The sequence below is a fragment of the Argopecten irradians genome, chromosome 5, assembly GCF_041381155.1.
Source record: "Argopecten irradians isolate NY chromosome 5, Ai_NY, whole genome shotgun sequence".
Classification (NCBI taxonomy): domain Eukaryota; kingdom Metazoa; phylum Mollusca; class Bivalvia; order Pectinida; family Pectinidae; genus Argopecten; species Argopecten irradians.
In genome coordinates, this window is record NC_091138.1 from 24,178,807 (window position 1) to 24,200,743 (window position 21,937).

General features: G+C 36.1%; 2 protein-coding genes and 1 pseudogene across 2 annotated transcripts; 2 read left to right on the forward strand and 1 right to left on the reverse strand.

Annotated features, from left to right (window-relative positions):
* The window catches only part of LOC138324335 (serine/threonine-protein kinase 31-like), a 43,811-nt pseudogene that overhangs the window by 12,186 nt on the left and 9,688 nt on the right, over positions 1 to 21,937 (forward strand).
* LOC138323302 (ATP-dependent DNA helicase Q1-like) lies at positions 9,324 to 12,593 on the forward strand. Its single transcript, XM_069267805.1, has 2 exons — positions 9,324 to 9,937; positions 10,821 to 12,593. Exons 1-2 carry the CDS (start codon positions 9,399 to 9,401, stop codon positions 11,665 to 11,667), a joined length of 1,386 nt encoding a protein of 461 aa, XP_069123906.1. The 5' UTR covers positions 9,324 to 9,398; the 3' UTR covers positions 11,668 to 12,593.
* Positions 12,569 to 19,559, reverse strand: LOC138324165 (uncharacterized). Its single transcript, XM_069269248.1, has 6 exons — positions 19,231 to 19,559; positions 18,490 to 18,721; positions 17,643 to 17,812; positions 16,724 to 16,840; positions 16,081 to 16,296; positions 12,569 to 15,696 (listed from the first exon to the last, which is right to left on the reverse strand). The coding sequence occupies exons 1-6, from the start codon at positions 19,540 to 19,542 to the stop codon at positions 14,788 to 14,790; spliced, it is 1,956 nt and encodes a 651-aa protein (XP_069125349.1). The 5' UTR covers positions 19,543 to 19,559; the 3' UTR covers positions 12,569 to 14,787.

Below are 21,937 nucleotides of genomic sequence, written 5' to 3' on the forward strand. Positions count from 1 at the left end.
GGTTCCCCTAGGGCCCTAGTTGTGCATATTGCATTTTTGGACCAATCGGTCAACAAGATGGCCGACTGGCGGCCATCTTGGATTTTGATAGTTAAAGTTTGTTACCGCTATTTCTCAGAAAGTTGTGAAGGGATCTTTCTCAAATTTCACATGTAGGTTCCCCTAGGGCCCTAGTTGTGCATATTGCATTTTGGGACCAATCGGTCAACAAGATGGCCGACTGGCGGCCAGCTTGGATTTTGATAGTTAAAGTTTGTTACCGCTATTTCTCAGAAAGTTTTGAAGGGATCTTTCTCAAATTTCATATGTAGGTTTCCCTAGGGCCCTAGTTGTGCATATTGCATTTTGGGACCAATCGGTCAACAAGATGGCCGACCGGCGGCCATCTTGGATTTTGATAGTTAAAGTTTGTTACCGCTATTTCTCAGAAAGTTTTGAAGGGATCTTTCTCAAATTTCATATGTTGGTTCTCCTAGGGCCCTAGTTGTGCATATTGCATTTTGGGACCAATCAGTCAACAAGATGGCCGACTGGCGGCCATCTTGGATTTTGATAGTTAAAGTTTGTTACCGCTATTTCTCAGAAAGTACTTAAGGGATCTTTCTCAAATATAATATGTAGGTTTCCCTAGGGCCCTAGTTGTGCATATTGCATTTTGGGACCAATCGGTCAACAATGATGACCGACCGGCGGCCATCTTGGATTTTGATAGTTAAAGTTTGTTACCGCTATTTCCAGAAAGTACTGAAGGGATCTTTCTCAAATTTCATATATAGGTTCCCCTAGGGCCCTAGTTGTGCATATTGCATTTTGGGACCAATCAGTCAACAAGATGGCCGACCGACTGACGGCCATCTTGGATTTTGATAGTTAAAGTTTGTTACCGCTATTTCTCAGAAAGTACTGAAGGGATCTCTCTCAAATTTCATATGCATGTTCCCCTTGAACCCTAGTTGTGCATATTGCATTTTGGGAGTGATCGGTCAACAAGATAGCCGACCGGCGGCCATCTTGGATTTTGATAGTTAAAGTTTGTTAACACTATTTCCCAGAAAGTACTGAAGGAATCTTTCTCAAATTTCATATGTAGGTTCCCCTACGACCCTAGTTGTGCATATTGCATTTTGGGACAGATCGGTCAGCAAGATGATCGACAGGTAGCCATCTTGAATTTTGATAATTGAAGTTTGTTACTGCTACATATCTCAGAAAGTACTGAAAGGATCTTTCTCAAGGTTCATATATAGTATGTAGTAAAAGTTTGAAAAGCAGGGAAAAGATCCCTCTTTCTGTTGTCAGACATAGATCATTCTTTGGTGGGCGCCAAGATCCCTCCGGGATCTCTTGTTTCTGTAACCATGGAAACTTTGCTGAAAATGGCAGATTTTTGTGTAAGAATGGTTTCCGGAGCACAACTCTAAAACCGGCAGAGATATTTCCATGAAACTTCATAGACACATTATTCTTATGGTCTAGTAGTGCCTTTTGCTATTTTTAGGTTTTCACTTTTTATGCTTTTTTCTGTAACCATAGAAACATTGATGAAAATATCATATTTTTGTAGCAGGTTCATTTCCGGAGCATAACTCTAAAACCAGCAGAGATATTTCCACGAAACTTCATAGACACATTCTTTTTAGGCCCTTTATGACACTGTCATTGTACTAGTTATAAACAAGTTAATAGTTTTTCACCTATATGCTTCCCATTCATAAAACTATTCACCTTGCTGTATCTGCCCTTACCAGAAAAGAAAGAAAAACATTTGGATTATATTTGTGGCAGTGTTATTTGGTGGATGAAAGAAAATACAAATTTAAAACTGCGGTCAAATTTGAATGATATATGTATCTTAAGACATTAGACAACACAGACCTTGAATTTAATACTGCGTGGAGTAAAATATTAAAAAAAAAAAACGGGAAAATTATCGCCAATGTATTTTCATACACAAGTCTCCACAATCAAACTTACTTCAGCTTTGATATCCATTGGCGGGGGATCTGTCCTTGTTGAGAATACGGAAGTGTGCAGTAAGTTCTCAAATATGGCGGCCACCTGTGGTTGATTAGCCTACTCAGTCGGCTTTCCAGCTAATATCTTGGACAATGATTTAATCTGAATGCCTATCAGGTACACAATAGACATGATTGATACCACTTGGAATTACACAAGGTATGATTAATTATTTGATTGTAAAAACATCGTTGTTGAGATCCTCATTATAGTGTCATCGGCAATTCACAAGCTAACTAGGCCTGCCGTTGTGTAAACAAAGTGTCAATCATCGTGTCAAACTCCCCACGCCAGATAATGTTAATGAACAGAAGGTTGTTTTAAGCACTGATAAACAATATGAACCGTTTGATTTTATTCTTCAAGAGTGGTTGGAGGAAATGCAAAATGTTTTGAACGAAGATACAAAAACAGATTTTTAGATCATCTGACCGAAGGTCAGGATGACCTATTGTCATCATGTTTCGTCCGTCGTCGTGCGCCGTGGGCCGTGCGCCGTCCGCCGTGCGCCGTGCGTCGTGCGTAAGACTATTTATACAAAAGCCTACTCCTCCTTCATCCTTGGATGGATTTCATCCATATTTGGTTTGAAGCATCATTAGGGAAGGACAATCATATTTTATATAAATGAGCCTGGTCCGACCCCTAGGGGCTGAGGGGTGGGGCACCAAAAGGGCAAATTTTCTTATTTTAAGCTTTAAAATCCTACTCCTCCTTCATCCTTGGATGGATTTCATCCATATTTGGTGTGAAACTTCATTGGGGAAGGACAATCATATTTTATATAAATGAGCTTGGTCCGACCCCCTAGGGTCAGAGGGGCAGGGCCTCAAAAGGGCAAATTTTCTTAATTTTAGCTTTAAAATCCTACTCCTCCTTCATCCTTGGATGGATTTCATCCATATTTGGTGTGAAACTTCATTAGGGAAGGACAATCATATTTTTATATCAATGAGCCTGGTCCGACCCCTAGGGTCAGAGGGGCGGGGCCACAAAAGGGCAAATTTTCTTAATTTTAGCTTTAAAATCCTACTCCTCCTTCATCCTTGGATGGATTTCATCCATATTTGGTTTGAAAACATCATTGGGGAAGGACAATCATATTTTATATAAATGAGCCTGGTCCGACCTCTAGGGGCTGAGGGGTGGGGCCCCAAAAGGGCAAATTTTCTTATTTTAGCTTTAAAATCCTACTCCTCCTTTATCCTTGGATGGATTTCATCCATATTTGGTGTGAAACATTATTGATGAAGGACAATCATATTTTATATAAATGAGCTTGGTCCGACCCCTAGGGGCTGAATGGTGGGGCCCCAAAAGGGCAAATTTTCTTAATTTTAGCTTTAAAAACCTACTCCTCCTTCATCCTTGGATGGATTTCATCCATATTTGGTGTGAAACATCATTTGGGATGGACAATCATATTTTATATAAATGAGCGTGGTCCAACCCCTAGGGGCTGAAGGGTGGGGCCCCCAAAGGGCAAATTTTCTTAATTTTAGCTTTAAAATCCTACTCCTCCTCCATCCTTGGATGAATTTTATCCATATTTGGTGTGAAGCATCATTGGGGAAACACAATTATATTTTATATAAATGAGTCTGGTCTGAACCCTAGGAACTGAGGGGTGGGGCCACAAAAGGGCAAATTTTCTTAATTTTAGCTGGCTCACTTCCTGTTTTAAGGTTTCAGTCTCCGATCTCAATGAAAATTGGTCTATAGGGGTTTTAATTGATGCCGAACAACATGCAAACATTTTCGTAAAGATTTTGGTATTCCAAGATAGTCGCTGTCCCACTTCCTGTTTTAAGGTTTCAGTCTCCGATCTCAATGAAAACTGGTCTATAGGGGTTTTAATTGATGCCGAACAACATGCAAAAAATTTCTTAAAGATTTTGGTATTCCAAGATGGCCGCTGGCCCACTTCCTGTTTTAAGGTTTCAGTCTCCGATCTTAATGAAAATTGGTCTATAGTGGTTTTAATTGATTCAGAAGGGGGAACTTTAGGTAAGGACAATCATATTTTATAAAGGACCGAGGTAAGACCCATGGGGATAGTATGACCGAGGTCCAAAATGGGAGCTTTGCTGAAATTTGGCTTTAAAATCTGACTCCTCCTTATATTAATCCTTGAATGGGTTTCGACCATATTTGGATGAAGGGCTACCAAGTTTGTTCAACAAATGACATTTACCTTTTTCAGAAACTTACATATTCAACTAAGGAGTTCCTTGTATTGTTTATATTAATCGTTAACCAATACTTTATACTGTGACTTTGTTGTTTTGTGCCATGAGTCAGATGACCGTTAAGGCCCATGGGCCTCTTGTTTTTTGTGAATTTTTTTTTTCCAAAATGAAACTCAAAAACGTACCTGCGCACTTTACACGGATGCGCACTATACGCGCAAAAATACGGTAACCAATTTTCCATGACTGTCCCCCGGGGGTATTAGGGGCGGGGTCAAATAGGTTATAACTTCAAAAATCTTCTTCTGAAATTCTGGAAATGGTAGAATCACATACTCTTCATAGATGGAAAGGTCTTGAGGTCCTTTACAAAAATTGTGAATTATATTACCCTGGGGTCTCATGGTTCCCCCTGGGGAGGGGGTCAAGTTTACTATAGTTGATATAGGGAAAACACATTTATGAGCATTTTTTGCTCAATTTTCATAGGAAATGAGTCAAACTTGTTTAGAATTATTAGCCTGAGATAACATTTTAATATCATATCTATATTGGTCCTGGTCAACCCCCTTGGGGCAGAGGGGCAGGGCCAAAAAGGGCAAATAGGCTAAAAATTTAAAAATCTTCTTCTTAAATACTGGAAATTGTAGAATCAAATACTCTTCATAGATGGACAGGTCTTAAGGTGTTTTATGAAAATTGTGAATTATATGACCCTGGGGTCTCACGTTTCCCCCTGGGGAGGGGGTCAAGTTTACTATAGTTTAGGAACATTATTTGCTTAGTTTTCATAGGAAATTAGTCAATCTGGGTTAGAATTATTAGCCTGAGATAACATTTTAACATCATATCCATATTGGTCCTGGCTGACCCCCAGGGGCCAGAGGTGTGGAGCCAAAAGGGGTTAAAATGGATAACATTTCCAAAATCTTTCTCCTGAATTCAGAGATTTGATGGAACCAAATAATCTTCATAGATTAAAATGTCAAATTTATAAAATCACTGACTGACTATAAGGGCCTGATGGGCAATTCAAATACCGTATTTTCCCTAATGAGGGCGCCAGGCGCGGGTAAATGGCCAAAGGGGGCGCCGTAATTTGACACCATTTTTAGATGTTTTTTCTGAAACAAACTATAGTCATCTTGCTTTTAGTTTCGTATTTTTCTGAAACTTACTATAACCAACTTACGTTTTTAAGTCAAATAAGTGTTGAAATTACATAATTATGAAGAAATGTATGCACCAGAATTATCAAACATTGGTTAAATATGTCTGTTTCACGGAATTTTGGCATTTCATGCTAGCCTGTTTGTTTACCATGCGAACACAAAATGACGGACGGTGCTTTCGATCGCTACTTTCGTTTTGTGGCAGATGGGAATTACCGACAAGAGCACACAATAAAATGCTTAGAAATGATAACATTCCTGTTATTTAGGAACCTTTATCATAGATAAACAGTAAGTAATCATAAAACCTATATAGACATCGCTAAAATATTGTTGCCAGTTAGTCTTCATCCATACACGTGTGTGGGGCATTCAAGTGACACTTTTTATTTTGAAAATGGCGTTTTCGCTGTTTCTATGTGTAAACACTTGGCAAAGATGTCCTAAGTTGTCCAATGCAATAAATTTAGTGCTTATAAAAGCTGATCTGATATCTGTTAAGCATCAGATTGATGTGAAACAGTATTTTTTTAGCGTCTGCAAAGACAAATCGTCACAATCTGGCACAAAAATTGTATGAAATTAGTTGGATTTTTTCAGCAAAAAACGTGGGGGCGCCCTTATTAGAGGAGGCGCTCTTAATAGGGAAAATATGGTATATAGTGTTTATATGCATGTCCTTGTTTCATTCTGTATCTGAACTCCGGTGACCGTTAAGGCTCATGGGCCTCTTGTTTATGAATTATAATGCATTTACATGTTAAAATTTAAGGATTTTGGAAAATATAACTTAAGTGTCAAAAAAAAGGTCACAGTGATACTAAGTTATATTCATACGTCATATCATGATGTCCTAACTCCTGGGTATCTATAAACAAAAAATAATGCTTATCAGTCATGGCCACCAGAGGGCCAAATTGACACTCCTCCTTTCAGGGGTGCATGAGTAAATGATGATAACATTCATCATACACTTGTACAATAGCAATCATTAAACTAGAAAGCATTCTTACAGAGTGTACTTTGTAGGAGTACATGTATTCATGGCATTCTAAAATATAATTTATAGCCTTCCTGCATTCTGATAATAATGACTTGCATAACTAATATAATTGATAATTTTATGGTTTACAGTTACACAATCCCCAGGGCTCGGTTGAGTTACAACATGATGGATCTCCAAAACTCATGAGTATGCGACTGGTACGTATTGTCTGCTAATTCCTCCACAATCTAGGAAGGTAGTCTGATGGTTTCTCATTTTTTGTGTATCTTTAAAGTTGGTGTTGCCATTTTTCATGAACTGAATAACAGTTTTGTTTCAATTTGTATAACCCTGAAATTACTACAAACTAAGGTGTCCTTTCAAATTTTGCATTGATTATGGAGGATGAAGTTAGTGATCTATATATCATTAAATTAAAAAAAAAATCTGCCAGTTCTTCTGATTTCATTTTAACTTACAGTGCTATATTTTAAACACTGTAAGATATTAACGTTCAGCTTGATCAATGATTGGATGGGGGTAAGGGAATTAGAGTCAATGCAAGCTTAATACTGCATAATGGAGAGAGAGAGAGAGAGAGAGAGGAATATACAAACAAATCATGGGAAGATGTCTGTCAGTAGTATATTTTAGATATTGACTGTTCCTTACAGGAAGGTACTGTGATGGAGTTGCTGTACAGTCAACTGTTCCCAGTGTGCGACAAGAGACTACCTGTTAAACAGATCCTCAAGTCTCGATACCTTAGTCAGGTCATCCAACCCCTACCAGTGCCAGATAGTACTCCCAGGTAAATACTGACTGGCAAATCTCTAAGCTTACGTCGATTAATATCATGGGTCATAAATAGATAGGGCTGAAACGATTAGTAATTTTTGTATTCAATTATTCGGTCACATGTAATCGATTACTAATCGATTAATCACTTGAACTGAAGGCAACTAGACAAAGTCTATATTGTCTCACTACTGACTACTGAAAATGTCCGCCATGTTTTGGTATCCATATGACACATGCCTTAGATAATATAAGCCTAAATAAGAATAGATTTATTAACTAAACAAGCATATTGTATCCCAAATAAGCCCCGAATTCCGTTCCCATATCATCTTCTGTAACATCGTTTAAATCCAGACTGCTAACCCGCTGTTTTGACGTGACTTTCACACGTACGACTAATCAACCAAATCTGGATCGCCACGGAGTCACATGACCAAATTTTCGTCAATGAACTTTTTAGTCCACCATCATCAGATGGTGGGCTATTCAAATCGCCCTGCGTCCATCGTCCGTCATCCGTCGTCCGTCCGTCCGTAAACAATGCTTGTTATCACTACAGAGGATTCCGCTTATTTGAATAAGTCATTTTCCAGAAGAAAATATGCAAATAACCGGAGTATTCGAATAGGCGGAGATGACATTTTGCACCTTCGTTTGACCTCACACATATGTATGTGAACAGGCAAATAGATATCGTTTCGTTTCCTTGATAAATACGTAAATTATTTACACTAAAACGAACAACAAGTAATTATTTTCGAAGTTGTAAATCGGTTTTAATTGTTTAATAACAAAAAATATCCCAATATTAGATTCTTGTTTACGTTAGATCGACAATTGAATATTTGAGAAACAGCTAAACGATCGATATCAAATGCAATAACTAAACAGGATTGAATTTGTGTCTACAATTCTGAACCTAAATAATAAACAAATTTACGTACATTTGCCTGGCAAAATGAACTTACGATCGTGATGAAACTTCAAAGTGCCGATCAACTAGTGTTTTTTTTACACATGTGTAAGAATTCGAAAATGGCGGCAGGTGATGAAGCCATGCGTTCACTGGACCTAAATGTGTTTTGAGAATTCTCCCTGTATTGTTGATCTATACGGCGAATAGCTTGATAACAATTCAGAAATCAATGCATATTCAAGTAGCAATGAAACAACGTAGCGAGTATCTTTTGTATCCTACATACTGTACGAAACATGCGGTAGTCATTGCTCGCCGACTTTGCATGCTTTTGAGTCTCGTTCAACGAGACGCTTGATTCGCACATGTCTGTGCTAGTCAACAAAACTCTGGTTGAACGAGACTACTCATGAATGGCGATTGTTGTAAGGAAGCATGGTTTCTCCAACCGATCGCGAACTAAGGTACGTTACGTTAATAAATAAACATTTTTGAAAGTGCAAATGCTTTGATTAGATGTTTGAGTCAGTGATTATACTAAACTTATGACCAACTGCTGCTGATGTAAATAGTAACAGCGTCGAATACCTTTGCAGATTCATGCATAAAATAACAAGTCATACGATAACGTTAATCTGTCACCATAATGATTTCTAGTAAAAGCGAAGTATCTTGAAACATATATCAGCGAATTTCGCTAAAAATATATTGCAAAATTGAAAAATATTCGATTTTATTTTTAGAATTTCCAAAATATTTTATTCAAATAACCGGAGGTCATGTAAAAGTCTATGCAAATACACGGAGTTGAAAAACAAAGATAAAGAAGGAAAAAATCGGGACCGCAGAATTTTATGCAAATAACCGAAATATTCAAATAACCGTTATTCGATTATGTGGAGTCCTCTTTATTTCTTAAAAACTGCTGCAGGGATTTTGTTCAAACTTCACATGGAGGGTCCCCTTGGTCCATATTTGTGCCATACAGATTTTGAGGCTGATCGGAAAAACAAGATGGCTGCCAGGCAGCCATCTTTGATTTTGGCAGTTGAAGTTTGTTATCGATATTTCTTGAGAACTACTGAAGGGATTTTGTTCAAACTTCACATGGAGGTTACCCTTGGTCCCTATTTGTGCCATACAGATTTTGAGGCTGATAAGAAAAACAAGATCTGAAGGGCAATCGGTAACCTTCGGCACTTTCCGTAAACGAGAAAATACCTCGGGGGTAGAAGGCGGAGTAATACAGCCAAATTTTGTCCAAAAAGTCTTTCCGGTGGAGTGTTCTCTTGTGTACATCGCCGGCAGTGTAAACTGTCATGGCCGACTTTGATACATGCATTAGCTTTGCGAAGCAAGCGATAGGTTTTGGGCACACTTTGAAAGATAAACAACTTCAGTCATTGAAGAAATTGTATAACGGGAATGATGTGATTAGCGTTCTGCCTACAGGCTATGGAAAGAGCATAATTTTCCAACTGCTTCCTTGGTTTTTCCAGAGACAACACAATTTACCGTTACCAGGAATAGTAATCGTTATTTGTCCCTTAAATAGTATTATTCAGGACCAAGTTATATCATTACGAAGCAAGGGTATTCCGGCATGCTATCTATCGGGGTCATCTGCTAAGACTTTTGAGAGAGAAGAGTGTGCAAGTGACGAAGAGAGTGAGGTTGACAATGACTTGACAATGACAGATACCGACTTTGAAGATTTGGCCAAAGGACGTTACAACATAATTTATTCACATCCTGAATCTATCCTCAACAAGAAATTTTACAGATTACTTAGGACGAAATTGTACAAAGACCGGGTGTGCTGTGTTGTTGTGGATGAAGTGCACATGATTGCAGAATGGTAGGATATTATACAATTATGGCCCTCTGTGGAGGGATACATCTAGAATTGTCTCCCTGGAAAGAGTTATTTTCTCGAGGGCGAAGCCCCCGAGAGAAAATAACTCTTTCCAGGGAGACAATTCTAGATGTATCCCGACACATAGGGACATAATTATTTTATTATACCGAACAAAATCAAAAGAAAAAAAATCTCTGTTAAAAGAATCCATGAAGATATTTCCCAACAACAACAACGTTGTTAAATTCGTTGGGCTACAAAAAAATAAACAACAGCTTTGCCATTGTTGGTTGACGTTGCAGATGACGTCAACTTCCGGTCACGTGCGGAGCTTCCACAGGGTTATTTCCCTGGGGTTATTTCCCTCGGGGGTTATTTCCCTCGGGGGTTATTTCCCTGGGGTTATTTCCCTCGCCTTCCAATTCCGGGGAAACATCTAACTTATTCAATGTCATGTGATAAAGTTTAATCCAATCAGAACATTCTAAATAAAAGTGAGGTATAATAAATATATAATATTGTGTTTCAAATGAAAGAGGATATAACACAAGATCGCTACATATAAACAACACCAAATACATTGCTTTTAAATCAATTATTAGTTATGTTTATGAATATTTATTTACCAGTACATGTACACATATAGATATTGTAATATACAGTACATGTGCTCCAGATTTTGCATAAGACAAGCACTATATATAAAGACACATGTAATTTTGAATGATAAGTCTAAGACTGCCTTCCTCTCTCCTTCATGTCTTTTTGCATCTTGAAACACAACTTAATGTCTTTGTAATTAGAGAAAAATGAAATGTCTTTTCTCATCAATAAATGTATTACTATTTCTAAGCATTATTTAAACAAACATGTTCATTTACAGGGGTGAAGAATTTCGGCCAATGTTCAAGAAGTTAGGAGATTTGACCTGCTTATTTGACAGTTCTCCTCATCTAGCTGTTACTGCAACAGCATCCCCATCTTCCATCCTTGATTTGGCAAAAACCCTTCAGTATCAGGACCATGCGACTGTGACAATGAACCCAGACAGATCAAACATATACATAGAAGTAAAGCCACGACTCCCAAACTCCAGAAAAACTGACAAATTTGACGAACTGATTGATCCGCTATCCTGTGAATTAAAATCCAAACTACTAGCCTTTCCTGTCACTATAGTTTATGTTGAAAATTTGGAAGCTCTTGGGTACTACTACCAGTATTTGAACTCCACTCTTGGTGAATTACAGTATGCTCCTATTTCGAACAAAATACCAGAAGGAAGAATATTTGCACAATACCACACAGAATACACTGCAGACATGAAAACGCACATACTTAGAGAACTTCAGAAAGATAATCCACACATTCGTCTTGTTGTAGCTACTGTTGCACTTGGTATGGGTTTAGACTCGCCAAGCATCACACGTGTTATTCACTGTAGACCTCCAACATCGCTTGAGAAATACTTGCAGGAAATAGGTAGAGCTGGAAGGGCAGGTCAAAAGGCCACAGCCATTATGTACCATAATAAAAGTGACATTGCTAAAAACCGAACCGGGATGACTGCAGAAATGGTTAAGTTCTGTAATAATGTTGACAGTTGTCTTAGACTTCAGCTTGTTAAATATTTCGGTTTCCAGACAACCACATTTGAAGGTCCAATGGATGAATGTTGTTCCAACTGCCGCCAATCATTGTTGAGTGCTGTAGAAAGTGTTAACATATAGACTATGCATAACTTCTGACTTAAAAGAGCATAACTCCTGACTCGATAGGGTTTTAAAAAGTGACAATATACATTTATGTAATATACTTATTCCAGGAAGATATATTGTATGTTCATATCAATCTGCTCTTTTCATAAGACACATTGTAGTTAGGTCCTTGTTATATAAGAATTTTAAGTCCTAGTTCTATCAGACATGACTATGATCTATAGGACTTATTGATTTTTGAGGCTAATCTTCTGTAAGGTATTTTATAGTCACTGATCTTTCAAACACCAATGCATGTATATGCATTAATTTTCTAACAGACATATTGTCCATAATCTTTATGACTACTTGCATTATAAGTCACTGTTCTGCCAGAAACATTGTCTATGATATAGAACACATATGTATTCATCACAGTTCTTTCATATGTTTGTCCATAATCTATAAGACTCATTTTAATCCTTGATCAAACATCTATACATGCAAGACATTTTCTAATCACTGTCCAACTCCACTGACCCCTGATATATAAGACACATTGCAATCCTGATCTAGAAGACGCATCGCAATCCTGATATATAAGACACATTGTAATCCCTGATCTATAAGACACATTGTTATCCTGCTCTGTAAGACACATAGTAATCCCTGATCTGTAAGACACATTGTAATCCCTGATCTGTAAGACACATTGTAATCCCTGATCTATAAGACACATCGTAATCCTGATCTATAAGACACATTGTAATCCCTGATCTATAAGACACATTGTAATCCCTGATCTATAAGACACATTGTAATCCCTGATCTATAAGACACATTGTAATCCCTGATCTATAAGACACAATTATATCCTGATTTATATGACACATTGTAATAAATGATCTATAAGACACATTGTGTGTCCATAATGTTTAAACAACACATTGTATTGTAAGCTCCAGATCTTATATACCTGTGATTACCTAACATAACTTTATGAATCACTTAATTTTTTCCCTACATACATCTGTACACCTTTTTCAAAATTAATAAAAAATATTGCTGTTTACATAACTTTGTAATTTGTCTACTACTTGAGAGTAAATTCACTTAATGTTTACCAATTCTTACTTTTATATTAAATTATCAATTGCTATTCTATAGACACTATGTCTATTTACACATTAGAAAAAAATAATGTAAAATTCATCTGGAAAATGATGATGAAGATTTCCAAGAATCAAGTTCCTGGCACATGCTAAATACTGTTATACATTTAAGGTGATGATGACTTACATGGTACATGTAAAATACATCTCTTATAAAACACATTACTCGGAGGTACCAGTATAACACATATGATTGAACTTCAAGTCACATCTTACTGCAATATATGCTTTCAGGAGGATTGCATAGAAATTGGTGAAATCATGAAATTTGAAAAGTTTCATGATTATGTAAAGAGACATTTAGAGCATCATATTTTTATATATAAGACACTGAAATATGTAAGACACTGAAGATGATTAAAGACCCAGCTCAGAAAGTGATTGTAAGTTTAAGTCATACTGTTTGTGACAAGACTTCTTAGATAAAAGTTCATGTAACAACTCACATTACATGGACACTTTGTGATGAAGACTGTACATAAAAGTTCAGTTCACATCTCATCTAATAAAGACACTTGGTGATGAAGATTGTACGCGTAGATGAAAGTTCATGTAACATCTCATATTAAAGAGACACTTGGTGATGAGGACTCTTTAGATAAAAGTCCATGTAACATCTCATATTATATAAACACTTGGTGATGAAGACTTTAGATGAAAGTTAGGTCACATCTAATATATAGACACTTGGTGATGAAGACTGTATGTGTAGATGAAAGTTCATGTAACATCTCATATCAAATAGACAATTGGTGATCTCATATTATAATGACACTTGGTGATGAAGACTTTAGATAAAAGTTCAGGTCACATCTCATATTATATATAGACACTTGGTGATGAAGACTATGTGTTGCTGAAAGTTCATGTAACATATCATATCAAATATACACTTGGTGATGAAGACTTTTGATGAAAGTTCATGTCACATCTTATATCATATAAAAACTTTAGATGAAGTATGTCACATCTCATATCAAATAGACACTTTGTGATGAAGACTCTTTAGATGAAGTATGTCACATCTCATATCAAATAGACACTTTGTGATGAAGACTCTTTAGATGAAGTATGTCACATCTCATATCAAATAGACACTAGGTGATGAAGACTCTTTAGATGAAGTATGTCACATCTCATATCAAATAGACACTAGGTGATGAAGACTATTTAGATAAACGTTCTTTTGAGATGTTTCTTGAGGGTTACGTGGTGACTGAATGGTTAAGATGTCCCGACATATTAGCACAAGCTCTTCATCTAGGGGTCGCAAGTTTGAATGCCATAACGGGCATGACACATTATAACAGTACAACCATCACAGTCTCTTACTTTAGACAATTGGTAATGAAGATTCTTCAGATATAGATGTTTCTTGAGGGGTACGTGGTGGCCGAGTGGTTAAGATGTCCAGACATATTAGCACAAGCTCTTCATCTAGGGGTCGCAAGTTTGAATGCCATAACGGGCATGACACATTATAAAAGTACAACCATCACAGTCTCTTACTTTAGACAATCGGTAACGAAGATTCTTCAGATATAGATGTTTCTTGAGGAGTACGTGGTGGCCGAGTGGTTAAGATGTCCCGACATATTAGCTCAAGCTCTTCATCAAAGGGTCGCGAGTTCGAATGCCATGTGGGGCACATTATAAAAGTACAACATCACAGTCTCGTTTTATATAGACACTTGGTTATGAAGACTCTTTTGATAAAAGTTCAGGTAAAAATCAAATGTTCTTGGTACTGGCAGCTGGTCAGTGTTTTTTCTCTGGGTTCTCCATTCTCCCTCCACAATCAAACTTGGCATATCCTTACATGACCCTGGCTGTTAATAGGACGTAAAACTAAACAAACCAAAATAGATGAAAGTTCAGGTCACATCTCGTATTATAAAGATACTTGGTGATGAAGACTCTTTGAATAAAAGTTTAAGACATATATATAGAAACTGTGCGTATCAATTGTTCCAATAATATTTCAATTGTCATTTTCCTCCTCTTCCTCATCGATGTATGGAAGGTCACGTTGTAGCCTCTGTATAGTTCTCTCTATATCACGATACAGTAGGCTGTTGTCAAGGAGGGAAAATGGAGACCTCCTCATATGCTGAAATCCCTGTAGACTCCGTACCCTGGATGTGTCCCACAATCCCTCTTTCTGTAGAATGTTAATAATGGCCAGGATATCATCTTTCGAGGACCTTTTTTGATGTGAGGACTTGACAATTTTCAGGTCCAGCATAGAATCGAAATTGTCAACAACTGAAGAGACAACTGGTGCAGCTTTGGAAATGGCTACTATAGACTGCTCAGTCTTGTTGGCTCCCAGTCCTTTAATCAGGTCCTTCAGCAGTTTCACCTCATTCTCCTTGTGCATGTCTGCAGCCTTGTTTTGTCCCTGACCACCACGTACATTAACAAACGATGCTGCTCTCACCCTCATTGCATAATGTGGAGGCAAAACAAATTCAGTTTTAAGAATAAAGTCAATGCACTCGACAAAATATTTTGATAAACAAGAGTGCGAATAGAAAAATGGAATCATCTGTTTTAAAAGAACATTTGTACGGACAACATCACCTTCATGAATAGCATCCTGAAGTTGTATGATGATGAAGTACCATTGTAAAAAGTTGACAACATAATCTTGGAGTTCATCTGCAGTGCTATTGAGAGACTGTGATGGTTGTTCTTTGATCTTCAAGTGATGTTCAATGCCTGATAGTTTGACTGAACAACCTTTCTGCACTGTGTCCTTTGGAATTTCCAGGACAACACTGGTATCACCGATGGCAACTTTAACTTTCACTTTGTTATTAATAACAGAAGTTTCCGTTTGTCCACGCCAAGTGCCCATTTCCATATTCAATAAGCATGTCGATTTTTCCTGTTAAAATGAAGGAAATACAGATAAAAATCAAGGTTTGTAATGGTATAAAGGTTTATACATATATTACCAATATACCATTAGATGATTTTTCAATATGAATAAGTTACAACGTATATATACGTTTTGTCAGGTGAATTAAGGGCAATTTAGCTAGTGTATTTTGTGGATGGGAAAAGAGGAAATGCAGGTATATTATATTTGTACCCTTGTAAATTCCAGACGGTGATGACAGGTTGAAATATATTCAGTAGGTTTAATTTTGATCTGATAAGAAACCAGTGTCATTAAAGGACATGCAATGTATATTGTTTTGTCAAAGGATCATTTATAAAACAGGATAAATACACAGAACGTCTTGTGTAAGAACATGTATATATGTACCTGTGATTTACTGTCAAATGGGATGAAGATGTCATTCACAATATCCTCCATCACACGATTGGCAACGTTTTGTTTGTTCTGCTTGTGCAGCAGGTGAATATTGTCAGGAATGGCCTGATGTTTTGGTGAATCATCTAGTGAGCTCATTTGAAATTTCTTCATCACATGGGCAAGAAAGTAAGCTTCACCAGCAAGTGTCACAAAATCTTCATGTGCCTGAAATATTACAATTATAGGTTTACATGTTTGTTTTGGTTTACATTAATTAATAATTAAACTTCATGATAATGTAATATTCAAATGGATGCTAATACATGTATGTGTAAAAGTTAATTAATGTAGTAATCAATTTACAATTGAGATTTCATTAGGTGACTGTCTTCAAAGTAATGACTAAAAGGCTTTTTGTCATTAAGGACTAGATCAATACATACCAGGTATATGTAGTCATGTTAAATGAACCTATACTGGTTTAAAACAATAATACTATATTGTTGTCATGGTATGAAAATGTGCCTTTAAAAGCAGTTAGATACATACATATTCGTGAATGTTAATGAAGAAAATATGAATTGTACACAAAAACAATCAGACTATATATTATTACATATATATGTTTAAGTTAATGGAAGATCATGTTCACCTTGAATCTGGCTTTCACTTGTCCATTGACATTGGTCCTCTGTATGACAAGCTTCAGGTGTGCAAGCGTTGCAACATTTCTGCTGTGGTCCATTTTTAGGAACTTTTTGCACAGCTTCTGTAAAATGTAACATTGAGCCATATTAAATAACAATTGAATAAATAAAGTTCACCGATATAATGATAATTTTTGTGACATAAAATTATAGGAGTATCATTACATGTTGACCGCAGGCCTTTCTAGTTTAGTTAAAACATATTTTATCAAGGATTGGGCACAAGTTATTGAACTCACATGAAGCCCTCTGTAACACAAATTACATATTTTAAATATCAACAACATGAGCTTGTTCAAAACAACAAAAAATTGCAATTGAGTGCAATAAATTTGGGATCCGGGTCATCCTCCATACTCCAGGGGATACTATTGGTGATGTTATATCCACTCCTGGACTATCTCATAGTGAGACTGAAGCCAATTCAGGAGAAATAATCTGACCAATCATAGGCCTACAAAGATTTCCTTAGAAGACTACAGAGAGTGACGCCAACTTCAAAGCCACACTGTCAACCATAGTGTACCAATGTACGGGTCTTTTGATGTACATCAAAAGACTACATTACCTGTTCTGTTCTGTTGCCGCTAATTGTACTATGACATTGTCTGGGGTGGACATAATGACAGTTATAGTAACTCTCGGAGTAAAGAGGATAGTTCCAGGTTAGAAACAAACTCTGGTATATACTATAATTGCTTCTAATAGTAAATATAAGGATAAAGAAGTAATCATTTGTTTTCTTTTATGTCTCTTCATATTAAAGGTGTCCACTGCCTTAAAACTATGGCAATATATTTGTCTACACTTTTATGAACCAGCAAGTACTTCTTTACCCATATACATACTCCACAAAACATTTACCTCTAGAAAATCCTGCAATGTGTGAAATAACTCTATGATGATAGGATAGAGTTGTTCAAATCTTTCCTGCTGGGTATGTGCTCCAGCTCGTAATGATTTTGCCCCCTGAAGTCTGCAACGTGTCAACTGGTCTCCCCCAATGGGAATTTTCAAGTCTTCCAGTTCACCACCTGTTTAAAAAATTCTTATTTGAAAATGGAAGAGGAAGCACTCATAACTTGAACATTTCATTTTTTCCTGATGATTATGATATCAATGAATAACAATTAGATGTAATAGAAGGTGCTCAAATTTTTTGGAAACCTCAAATTTAAATTATCAAACAAACTTCATTGATCAATTTGGTTTGGATTGGTTTACTAGTAATGTCTAATGAACAGTCTGGGTCATTTAAGGGCGGTCTCTTATGTGTGCAATTGCAAAGTATGAGTGTTTATATTTTAGAAAGCTGCAGTATATATATTTCTGTTGTGTCTCCTTGTCATAGAGGAACTTTTGTCCTTTTTATAGTGATACATGTATCTCACTAAAACATGCTGCAAAAGACCCTCTGATGAAATCCTTGTGATGAAATACTACTGGTGAGATTTACTGATTGTGAGAGAATATGCTACTGGTGAAATTTATTTGGCTGTGTCATTTGAGTGAGATTATCATGATCAGTTATTATGAATATAAGATATAAATAGAGCAATGCCACCCAATTACAATATAGTAAGTAGGAATTAACATATTGGTTGACTAAAATCTATTCACTGAAAGTTGGTACAGCTGTACTTAAATTTAAATTGTCAAATTTCATTCAAATGTCACTCAAATGAATATTGTTTCAATTTTTGTTTCTTACCTCTTCCTGCCTTTGAATACCAAGAATTCACCATCTTAACATACTCGTCCATTATATGGATACAACCCTCATAAGAAACTTCATTGTTAAGTGAAACAGGCAGCATGTGAATTGTTGATTTCTTAGCCATGGCTTCTTCAAGAAGATGTGGGATGTGGACAGGGAGTGCTGCTACATTCTTCATCCATGAGAAGGCAGGGATATGCTGAATTAGTACTCTAGATAGCAGTACCTAAAACACAGTGTATATAACAAATATGGAATTATGAGTCAATGAAAATTATGTTCCAATCAAGAAGGTATACACTAGTGTAGAAAACAGTCAAGTGGCCCAACCAAGACTTTATAAAGAACACTTTGTACACATCCAATCAAACTACATTTACTACATGTAGGTTTATTTGTATTCTATTCAACTAAACCCAAACAAAGAATTAATTGAAAAAAAAAAAAAAAAACTTTTACTGACAAAGTTCAGCAGCAGGTACCCATGGTATAACTCAATCAAAAATTTGTAATTATCATATAGATGAGCATACATGTGTTGTTTAATACTCTTGACTCTGCTTATAATCATACCTCTCTACATACATTTTTTGCATTGTGTTCTGAAGTTGATGTTTAAATTAAAGCAATTAACAGTATGCCAGTTTAAAAGTTTGATAAACTAATTATTCAAAATATTATTGTATAGCCAGTTTAAACTGGAACAAAATATTAAAGCAAGTTTTAGTTTTATACCTTGAGACTGTCCTTATAGATTGATGTTTCATCTGCAGATGGAAGAAAGTGTTTGGCATGTGGCTGATCAGCAGTTTGTGTTAAAACAGGCATTGATGATTCATCTACCCTGTCTAAGATATAGTCTGAGGCAAAGAAATGATAGTCTTTGTTTTTGTTTTGCATTCGAATGTCGTTGGTAATGACCCTGATGTCCAGGTTGTCCCCATTCAACTTGCCGTTTCTTCCCTCACTGACATCTTTCACAAGCTTGTCCTGAAGATGTTCACCATACTCAGCAATGATGTTCCTCTTAGATTCAGCTGACATCATGATATGAACTTTGTTCATTCGAGACATAAGCTGAAATAAGAAATTGTACATAGCTTGTAAAATATTTACATGATATGGATGCTTTGTTCTATTATCCTTAACTTATGACAATCATATGTGCATTGGCAGATCAACTTAAGAAAAATGTAATACATGTATGTAGTTATTGTAACATCTGTTCTTCTACATGTTTCATTATAGGGATTGGATTGCGCTTTTATGTTAACCATGCTTGTATGGAGCAATTCCTCTAAGAATATATTCTATGGGGCGCGTTAGCGTTGTTTCTTTAAAACAAAAAAGCCTAGCAAGTGTAAATATATTGACATAAAAACTCAATAGGCTTTTCCTATCAGTATAATAGGCATCCCTCATTTGTTTAAGTTATTGGGGTGCTAACTTAAATATAATACTAACTATACAATATAGCTTCCTCAAGCATAGTCAGTAGACTTATGATGAACACATATCATTGGTAATTTACAAACTCACACATGATCATAAAATATTAAAAAATATTAAAAAAAAAACCTGATACTCATCTGAAAAATCTGGTGTTGTACAGCCGTTTTACTCTACTGTACACTTCATGATGATTATGTTTTCCTATTAATTATATTTTGTTTACCGAATGGGTTTTAATGGTTCCCAGGAGTTGCACCTGGTAACAATCACCACAGTGATTGCCAGTACTAAACAAACCATGGTTAACAAACGAAAACAAAAGAAATCAAAAGGAAAACAAATTAAAAGTAGGTAAATCTGGGAGGAAATAAAGCTGCCTTTCTGGAAAATTTGAACCAGGCACCTCAGAACATGTCATTAGCCACTTGCAATAGAGATACCTGGTCATCACTGATCACCCAAGTTATTTTCCCCTACACAGGAATATTCTTTGACTGGAGGAAAATGACAAAATATATCCCTGAAAATATATGCAACAAAAAAGAAAACAAAATGTTATCATTATATGACATAAGAACAGCATGCAATGAAAATAAAAAATAAAAAAATACTTAAAGTACAAAAACAATACTACACTCATACACATGTACTGTACATCTCAAATATACCTCATTGTCGGCATGATATCTGATGGCTAGAGAGGAGTAGATCTTCTGGATGGCACTGGCCTTGTTGCTCCTACTATGCATAATCATCCCAAAGATTGTTGAAATGGTGGCAAACCTTTGTTCACTGCTCTCCTTCTTACTTATAGAACTATTCAACACAGTGAGGAGAGTGGGACACTTTTCTTGCATTTCATGTACAATTAAATGGAACATATGTTTCTCACAAAGTGAATCCACATCCTTGTGTTTTAAAAGTACACTGTCTTTCATACAGCAACACAATTCATTATCTATCTTTCTGAACAAACTTTCATCAGAACATGAAGTTATTAACAAAGATGGATCCAAAACATCAACAGCATCAGACGTAGAAATACCAGAAGACAAGCTTGAATAGGCATGATCAGAAAAACATATGCGTTTTCTACTTATCGTCATTCTTTTCAGTTTTTCAACAGACGAACTGATCTGGTCAGCAACTGACTGGCGAAGAGCAGAAGGAGGTGTTTTCGCTAGTCGCTTTAAATCACCTTTGTGTGTAATTTGTGGAGTAACGTTACATGACTTAATAATATTGTCCTTAAATAAACTATAGTTATCTAACAAAGATATACAAGTATGGCAAACAAAGTGTGTAATTAAAATATCTCTGTCCAAAGACTCTCCAGTGAATGTCTCTAGTTTATTAATATAATTATTTTCCCTGGATTTATTACCAGATAATGGACACAATTTCACCTTTGGCACATTGCACACTACACAAGAATTCATGGCCATTGTCTTCACTACACATAAGTAAAATAAAGCGTAACTGTTACATATTATATAATGTTACATGGAAGTATTTATACAGTTACATGTTGGTTATAAATAGGTATACAACAGTATGTACAGTCACCAATGTCTGCACATGCAATATGTTTAAAAGATATCTTAAAATTTCACATTTTAATTAATCATTCTAGATCTACTTTATAATAATTGAAAATAAATGTCTCAAAAATTGTCACTAAGTTATATAATTATGGCACATATAACTTTAAGTCTTCAACAATGTCTTAATTTTCCTGACAATTCAAGAGTCAAAATGGTACATATCTACTCATCTTAAACATATATACAACAGTATATATATATATATATATATAGTCACCAATGCCACACATAAACGGCACTGCTATAGACAGGCCTACGGTAAAGTTTATAAGAAGTGTCATATTAGGCAAATAACGTTAATAAAGTTGAAAGTTCCACTGCAAATGACATCTTAAAAATTCACAGTTCAATAACTGTAATCTATAACTTCAAGTCTTCAACAATGT

What these genes read in the sequence shown, in the direction of transcription:
- LOC138324165 (XM_069269248.1), bottom strand. Translation starts at nt 19,542, where the DNA reads ATGATGTCAGCTGAATCTAAGAGGAACATCATTGCTGAGTATGGTGAA. An exon ending in TCTATAAGGACAGTCTCAAG is followed by an intron (nt 18,722 to 19,230) that starts GTATAAAACTAA and finishes ACTGTGTTTTAG; the next exon opens with GTACTGCTATCTAGAGTACT. An exon ending in CATTGCAGGATTTTCTAGAG is followed by an intron (nt 16,841 to 17,642) that starts GTAAATGTTTTG and finishes TACATTTTACAG; the next exon opens with AAGCTGTGCAAAAAGTTCCT.
- LOC138323302 (XM_069267805.1), top strand. Translation starts at nt 9,399, where the DNA reads ATGGCCGACTTTGATACATGCATTAGCTTTGCGAAGCAAGCGATAGGT. An exon ending in GTGCACATGATTGCAGAATG is followed by an intron (nt 9,938 to 10,820) that starts GTAGGATATTAT and finishes GTTCATTTACAG; the next exon opens with GGGTGAAGAATTTCGGCCAA.